The following is a 9,184-nucleotide window of genomic DNA, read 5'->3' as shown; positions in this document are numbered from 1 at the left end:
TTTTGGACCCACCAATCCCTTGCATATGGACCTACCGAGATATTTATTATTTTCTGTTTGTGTTCAGCAGATTAAAGGAAGTCATGATGAGAGAATATTCATTTTTAAAGAACTTTCCCTTTAAATTGTGTTGGATTAAAAACAGTCAAATATATGACAATAACAGTTTGTGTTGTATTCACTTAGTTAAGCGTGATTTAACCCCCAATCATAGCAAAAATACTTGCTGAAAAGTTTTTATATGAATCAGGTTATCAGATAGAAACTTTTATGGATTTATCAAAGTTTTAGTACAGTCTCTTTATGGAGCAGAGCAACAGTTGGCACAGCTCAGCATGACTAATGTTGCATTCCTGTCAGTACAGTGGCGTAATTAGCTGTGTATCAGTAAGGATATGACGCAGATTCCAGGAGAGAAGGGAATAAAGACTATCCTTTGGCAAACTATGTGATCTGTTTACCCTGCAAGTCAATCAACATTCTGCATGTTACAGTTATTTTCCTTGTTCTAAACTTTTCCTTCCTGTTCATTTTACAACATGCTATAGTTGGAAACAGGATTCTCTTTTAATTTTTTATAATTTGAGTGAATCCCTAAACAATAGCAGGTTTTGACTCATTATTTATTTTTACAATTTACCACATTTTAGAAAAATAGTAAAATCACTGATTCTTCAAAGTTGCTACCCTTTGCCTTGATTACAGCTGTGCACACTCTGGGCATTCTCTCATGCAACTTGATGAGGTATTAATTCACCTGGAATGCATTTTGTAACATTTATTAAGGGTACTTGTTGGCAGCTTTTTATTATTAAAAGTTTAGTAGGAATTAATGCATGGGCACAATTTATAGTTTTCTAAAAAGTTAAATGAAGCATTTAAGTACAAACCTCCAAAGGTCAAAAGATTTTGAAGATCATCAAGTCAGTCAAGTGTGCCCCACTTTTGACCAGTATGTATTTATTACAGTAATATAGTTTTGAAGGTAGATTGTCACTTAGGGATCCTTAAGAAACATCTTCCCCCTCACCCCCAAAGCAAAACAAGTCAGAGATGTCAAATTCTCATTCAATAATTTATTGAAAAATATTGCATTTGACAAGATCAGAAATGCATATATTACTATATTTAAATTACTGGAAATAACTTACATCAATTCATAGTATGCATGTCAATATAACAAACAAACATCAAAATTCAAAAATGTAATTTTTCCATAACACTGTACTTCAGTGCAGTCAAACAGAAGAAATTGCAGTCCATATAGCTACACAGTTCATAGTTACTAATGTTCACATAAACTGAATATTTATTCAGCGTTCCAAAATGCGTTAGTCCTGCAGTCAGCAATAGTGAACCAAGGGTAGATTTCTACGCTGACGCACACCGCCTTTCCAACCCATTGCACATATGAAACTGGTGGGCGTACCCGCCCACGCCGCCCGCCTGCAAGTTCTCCCATCACGGCTCGTACCGACGGGCAGCCTTCCACAGTTCATGTTCCAACAACTCTTTTCCTCCGCTACCAAGACGACCACTTTTCCCCTACCGAGGACACGATAAGCTGCAGGAGCAGAGTGGAATGTACCGTGCACACAGTTCCAATAGTTCCACTCTCTCTTTCAGCCCCTTTACATGACGCAGCAGTCAACGGCGGCTCGTGCAGAGCTCTTCTGCTTTCATTCGCAGAGAATGACGATCAACCTTTCATTGCAGAAACAGCAGTGCGAGTAATTCAGCGTTCTTGCAGGGACAGATATGGGATCCATTGGTTTTTGCAACGGCTCTCTACGCAGTAGTTACTCACGTCTTTCAGTGCCTGGCATTTCAATGGTTGGCATTGAGAATTCTGTGAAAAAGCAAATGCAACGTAAGTCAAAGCCAGTGATCAGCGCATAAACTCAAATGTCAAGTTTAGAGTCTATACTTACAGTGACTAGGATGCAGTGGAAGTCTCTCGGCTCGCTGTTATCTACGTCAGTTGGCTCGCCGAGCACCTGCGCAAGGCGTCTCAGACCAGACACCCGCAGGATGTTGATATCGTTGTCGCAGCAGAACGCCTGAAGAAGCGTAAAGTGAATCTGCAGCGCAATATCATCCTGGTCCTCCTCATCGGTGGCCAGAACGCACAGTACGACACAATCAGGATCTCTGTAAATCCAAAACAAATGCAATCAGCCTCATGTCCGTATGCTTAAAAAGAAGCACGTCAGTCACATCAGTTTACTGTGTAAAAGTCAGACAAATTCTATACTTACACATTCATTAGTTTTGCAGATTCGTAAACGCCGACTGTGAGACAGTCTTGTCTCTGTGCTGCTACCAGCAGCTCCTCTAATGCTTGGCTCACGGTGTCCATTCTGTAAAAAAAAAAAACATGTGAGTTTGGTAAGCGACCGGCGGATAGTTAGATTACCACTATGATGCGCATTGGTTATGAAGGCATGCAATAAAACAACTTACTTTTTATCAGTAATATTGCATCCAACGACTTCTTCCAGGGTCATTTTGCTTTCAAGTAATAGTAATCCACAAGTCTCCAGAAAAGGGTCCGAAATTATACAATCCAGTTCAAGTGTGTGGTCTCAAGTACAATCCAATTATCGCTTGGAGTCGTAGTAGTCCTTTGCTCGTTTCGCTGTACGAGAGAAGTTATTTCTGCGTATGCCTGCCGAAACTCTCTGTATATATATACACGGCTTTCTAGTAGGGTTGGGTCGGCTAAACTCTCTCTTCTCCTATTGGTTTAAAGTGTTCGTCTAGCGTCCCTCAGCCATTGGTGAACAGGGGGAACTCCTGTTTACACCCCACGTGGGCTGATTCGCGGAACCTGTCCAAACAACCAGCACAACATGCACCTTAGTAGCTTTCAATTTGTTTGTACTGAGTCTGATGGAATTTCCTAGTGAAAATTATAGAGTTTCCCTGTTGCTTTCGTTGTGCATGTTGCTGTTCTATCTGAATCCTTTGCATCATGCACAGAATATAATGAAGCAGCCCTACATAAACAAGCCTACTACTCAGTGTTGAGTTGCACATGTCAATTATATGTGAAAGGAACAGTGTTTGGAACATCATTTTCTCAGAAGCACAAATCTGTAATAATTTGTGCAAGTGTCAAAGAATGGATGCATTAAGATTATAAATTGAAGGCATATTTTACCCGTTTTAACTTTGCAAAACAAGTCATCTGCAGAGGCTCTAGAAGGTAGAAGTGTTGCTGTCTCCTTGTTACCTGGAACTTTCATCACCCAGGCTGTTCCATTTCCACTGGCTAATTATATACGGTACAGTCACAGGATCAGAGCTGTTGATGTTATTATGGGATCTTGTTATGCTCGAGTTAAAAAAAATCCTGCCGCTTAATTGCACTGCACAAACAACTGAGGTCAACATCTTAAGGGGAGATCAATTGTTTGACCTATATACTTTGTGATGAAAAATACCAGGGCCATTTCTTGCAAGTGGGCCCTGAGCCACTAGGGGGCCCCACAAACATGGTGTTTTTTATATATTTTTAAATATACCATAAGCTGCGAGTTGTTAATTTATTACTAAACTTTTTGCATTTTGTGTAGTTAATATATTATTATAATATATTATTACTATTTAGGTTAATATATTCAAATTTGTTTGGGTGCTCCAAGTAGGATTTCGCTTAGGGCCCCCATATGCTCAGCAACTACCCTTCAAAAGAAGTAGAAATGTGGTATGAAAATGTATATATATATATATATATTATAATTTCATAACATTTGATTTGAAATTTGAAATTAAGAGTGTCACGATGCATTTTGAGGCTCAATTTAAGCATTTTAGAAATCAGTACTTAGGCAGCACAATATTCTATCAACGAGTGCCACCTACTGGTGGCTCAATTCTGTAATATTTCTGTAATATGTAATAAGCTGTAATATTTTGTTGTTGTTGTTGTTATTAATTTATCCGTGCTAGAATACAATATAAGATAATGAAATGCAAAATGAGTAAATTTTTCTGTAATGATTATATGTCATATTATTTACACTAAATCTCGCTTAATTAATAACACTTAGATAACGTTTAATGAGCCATTGTGCGATCCATAGCCAATCGGGGACTCAGACGTTAGAGCTGATAGACATCAAGGCAAGCAAAACCACGACTTACGTGTGTAATGTGAGGGATGAGGTGTCAATATTGATTGGAAAGTGTTTTCCAAATGAATGGGTACCACAGGGGATCCGTGAGACAGTAGTGTTAAAACTATTGGCGAACTTCTAGTCGGCTTCCTGCATATTAGCATCCCCTGTGTTAAGGACTCGATATTTCTTACTAGGGTGACATTCCTCAAAGAGCACGATGAACCTAGTCTGAAGTCCTGCTAATTATCTAACGCCATTCACAGCCAATAAACACACGATAATGTGTACTCGACAAGCATATTATAATTACAGTAGGTTAACTGTTGCCTTTGTAGATGCGAGTGACTCCGTGTGACCGGAATTAGAGCTGGTAACTGATAGGCCTACGTGTAACAGTGCACGTGCTAGGACGCACAAATCACAATATATTTTGTGAACGACCAGCAATTATACAACCAGATATTTTCCAAGACCTTTCAACCACTGCAATTGCTCAGGCTAACGTCAGTCTAGGAGATAGGGAAAATATTTTCAAACTAAAAGGAAAAGTTTGGTCTTGTAGATTAAATAACAAATATTTAAATGATTTAATTATAAAATTATTATTAGGCTATTATTATTATTATAAAAAATGCGACATTTTGAAGAGATTCGTTTAAAAACATGTATGGGGTCGCCCAATAGATGTTGTTGTTGTTGTTTTGTTTTTCAATTGTGACGTAGGAACGTTTAAATCTGTATCCTAAAAGGGATCACTTGCATTCTGGAGATGCATGGTAGCCTATATACCGGGAAACAGACAGGGAAGACGTCAGGTAGGCTGTTTACTACTCAGTTCAGCAACACAATTTAAGTACGAAATAATTGACCCCGTATTATAAAAAAAATAAAATGCACAGATGGCTACAATTTGGGTGTAAATTAGTTTTTCGTTTTAATCTACAGTCCGGAGTCAGATCTGCTTATACCACAGATACCACACATCAAGACATTTTCTTTTCATCCGGAAAATGCTCATGTGTCGAACTACTTATGTGCTCCGCCCTTTTGAACTGCATTCAATCAAGTTAGTCTTTACACTGTTTTAGTGCGCCATCTGCAGTTCATTGCTTAAATGTCAAACAATGCATCATCAAGGTTGCTTCTTTGGGAAACAGCTTGGAAAATTGTGTTTTCTACTAATATTAAAAGTAATTTCGGATCATATAGAATTTTTGTCATTTCTATCCAGTTTGCATAGCCATTTCTTTATTTAGCTTTGGCAGGCCGTCCCACTCTTTTAAATTATTTAGCGAGTTATATAATGCGGCGAAGACCAAGAGCTACTTGATATCAGTGCTTTTTCGAACACACTAGATGTCTGTCAACAATCTTTCATTTAAAGGAATATTCCGGGTTCAATGCAAGTTAAACTCAAGCGACAGCATTTATTGCATAATGTTGATTACCACAAAAAAATATTTTGACTTGTACCTCCTTTTCTTAAAAGAAAGAAAGAAAGAAAGAAAGAAAGAAAGAAAGAAAGAAAGAAAGAAATCTGGTTTACATTCAGGTATTTACATGGAAGTGAATCGATTAATCCGTAAACATTCAAATACTCACCGTTTCAGAAGTATAGCCACAAGACATAGCCTAAACCATATGAGTGTTAACTTTCTTATGATAAGTTATCATAAGATCGTTTACTAACCTATTCTGTAAAAAGTTATTTCCAATTTTACAACTTCATTGCCATGACAATGAAATTTAGTAGTCTGAAATAATAGGCCTGTGCAGGTTTTAGCAGAAGAATTAACGTAAGCGATTTTATTAAATGGAAAGCCTCACATTTCTGCTTTTTAAACCCTCCACAAATGGGCCCTATTCACTTCCATCCTATGTGCCTCATTATAATTTTTTTTTAAGAAAACGAGAGATGAGTTGAATTTATTATTATTACTTTTTTTGGAAATCAACATTATACCACAAATGCCGTCGATTCAGTAATGATGGATAATTTCAGATAAGGGATAGTTCGCCCAAACATGAAAATTCTTTTCATTTACTCAGCGTCATGTCATCCCAGATGTGTATGACATTCTTTCTTCTGCTGAACACAAATATTTTTAGAAAAATATTTCAGCACTGTAGGTCCATACAATGCAAGTGAATGGTGATCAGAAACTTGAAGGACCAAAAAGCACAAAAAGGCAGCATAAAAGTAATCCATATGACTCCAGTGGTTAAATCCATATCTTCAGAAGCAATATGATACGTGTGGGTGAGAAACAGATAAAAAGTTAAGTCCTTTTTACTATAAGTTATCCTCCCTACCTGTTAGGTGGCGGTATGCACAATGTAAATTGCTAAAAACAAAAGAAGAATGCGAAAGGGGAGATTTATAGTTAAAAAAAGGACTTAAATATTGTTTTGTTTCTCACCCACACCTATCATATAGCTTCTGAAGATATTGATTTAACCATTGAGTCATATGGATTACTTTTATCCTGCTTGTATGTGCTTTTTGGAAATTCAAAGTTCTGGCCACCTTTCACTTGCATTTTATGGACATACAGAGCCGAGATATTTTTATAGAATTCTTTGTTCTCAGCAGAAGAAAGTCATACACATATGTGATGCACGAGAGCGAGTAAATGATAAGAGAATTTTCCTATTTGGGTGAACTATCCCTTTAATCTGTAATAAACCATGAATATTCCTCAAAGGAATGTTTCGGTTCAATACAAGTTAAGCATTTGTGGCATAATGCTGATTAGCACAAAAATTGTTTCAACTTGTTTTTGACGAAGACTTTTTCTTCCGTGAGGCACTTACAATGGAAGTGAATGGGGCCAATTTTTGGTAAACACAGAAATGTAAAGCTTATAATCTTATAGAAGCAATTGCAGTAATTCTTCTATTAAAACTTGTGTATTATGTGAACTGTAATGTTGTTTAAATTGTAATTTTTACAGTCATTTTAGGTTTTGTTGACATTACATCGTCATGGTAACGAAGTTGTAAAATTGGCTAAAACTTTACACAGAAAAGGTTGTGATTTTATCAAACTAAAATAATTTTTACATGCATATCCTGTATATCTTGTGGCTATACTTTTGAAACAGTATTTAATGTAAAAACAAATTGGCCCCATTCACTTCCATTATAAGGGCCTCACTTGAACCAAGATATTGTTTTTCTTTTCTTTTTTTTCAATAAACATTTTTATTGATTCATAAACATATAACAAACTAAAAAAACACAACATATATACACTTACTCAACATTTAACATTTAACCCCCATTAATACCCCTCACCAAATCCAGTCACCAAACCCACCCTAACCCCCAATGAACACCCCTGTGGTCACAAATAGACAGACACACAAAAAAAGCAAAACCAAAAACAAACATAAATATAGCTGCAAGCAGCGATGACGGGCCCAAGCACCATGGGTCCATTTCCACTCAGTGGCTTTTGGAAAACAATGCATGTTGGATGCAGCAACAACTCAACATTAATGTAAACTAGGACCCTAATCATACAATGAGTAATAGAAATATGCCACCATTCCAGTTTGACTACAACTTCACAAAATTTTCCATCAGCAGTGTTTAAACAATTTAAGTAATTGGGGTAAATGTAAGAGAACTTTTTCAAAGTCTGTCGTAAGTGCCACATGTCTGGCTGCCAGTTGGTGGCTCTATGACCATGACCCACAATAGCCACATCCAAGGGATTAGCCCCCTAGAGAAAACACTTCCTGTTTTCCTGTTTCTGCCATTAATTTAGTGAATCAGCATGGCAACACCATTCAATATTTAGTATCTTCGATGTCTTGGCATAATGTTGTCTAAATGTGGTGACAGTCTCATGAATCACCATTCAGAGTATGTATGTATGTATGTATGTATGCATGTTCTAATCTAATTTGACATTTTTTGCTAACTGATTAATTTGACATTTTTGCTAATAATTTAATATAATTAAAGAATATATTGTAATTAAGTACATTTTAATATGAGCACAGAAGTCATTTAGGTTTGTAATTTCACTGCAATTCTAGTGTCGTCAAAATAAATTAAGTACATTAACTTTGAGTCTGCATTCATTATTCATACGCACAACTGTTTAAATATCCTCTAAACTCATGTAGGGCAAATGAGGACATTAATTAGTTTAGAATACTGCATGTTCGCCCATAATTATTCAAAGCATAAATTACCAACTGGTTAACAACAAACAACTATTTGTCCTGGTTACGGCATTTGTGCTGGCCCATACTGTTGTTTGTTTTTCTCTCTCCCTCGTGTCTCACAGGTGGAGCCGGCACGCGATTAGCATTTCCATGGGAACGGTGATCGATCTCGAGGAGATGCTGATCACAGCAATGATTTACTCGGCCGTTACCATCTGCTTCACTCTGATTGCACTCCCTACTTATTCCTTGTGTTTCATCTCGTTATTTGCCTGTTTGTTGTTAACTGTCATGTTAACTGTGTTCTCTTGTGTAGTTGTAGCATGCTTGTGTGTCTGTTGGTTGCACCTCGGTATAGGTGCGGTTACCTTCCTGCTTGTGGTCACCCTCACCAGTTCTGTGCACAGTTCACGTGCAGGGGCGTCGGACTGGGGGGGTAAAGGGTACCGAGTACCCAGGGCCCGAGGCAGTGGGGGCCCCTTAGAAGTCAGTTTTCTATACATACATATTTGGTACGGGGGCCCAGCAAGATGGTTTGTACCCAGGGCCCAAAATTTGGTGCTACGCCCCTGTTCACGTGGAGGAAGATTCCTCAGTCTCTGCCCGCGTCTAGGGGACAATATTATCTGGGCTTTGCTTTGCAACACACCAGCATTAACGGACTCTCTTCAGATTGTTCCTGACTTCCACAAAGCACACACTTATCATAAGAACACACCCTTCACTAGCCCATTGCGGCTCACTAGATTTCAGCCTTCTGCACCAAGCATGCACCCCAGGTGCACTTTATCTTGACATTGAGAACTTTGTTATTAAAACTATTGAACTGTCATCTCTGCTTTTGAGTCCTTTGTCCCCTCCGTGACACTATTGAACCATGGC

General features: G+C 37.8%; 1 protein-coding gene across 1 annotated transcript; it reads right to left on the bottom strand.

The window, feature by feature from the left end:
- Positions 1–1,061: 1,061 nt before the first annotated feature.
- LOC127626061 (growth arrest and DNA damage-inducible protein GADD45 beta-like) lies at positions 1,062–2,675 on the bottom strand. Its single transcript, XM_052101597.1, has 4 exons — positions 2,464–2,675; positions 2,259–2,360; positions 1,932–2,151; positions 1,062–1,849 (listed from the first exon to the last, which is right to left on the bottom strand). The coding sequence occupies exons 1-4, from the start codon at positions 2,505–2,507 to the stop codon at positions 1,736–1,738; spliced, it is 480 nt and encodes a 159-aa protein (XP_051957557.1). The 5' UTR covers positions 2,508–2,675; the 3' UTR covers positions 1,062–1,735.
- Positions 2,676–9,184: the final 6,509 nt, after the last annotated feature.

Source organism: Xyrauchen texanus, chromosome 32, assembly GCF_025860055.1.
Source record: "Xyrauchen texanus isolate HMW12.3.18 chromosome 32, RBS_HiC_50CHRs, whole genome shotgun sequence".
Taxonomy (NCBI): Eukaryota; Metazoa; Chordata; class Actinopteri; order Cypriniformes; family Catostomidae; genus Xyrauchen; species Xyrauchen texanus.
Note: the sequence above shows the minus strand (reverse complement) of the source record. Positions and strands in the feature narration are given on the sequence as shown.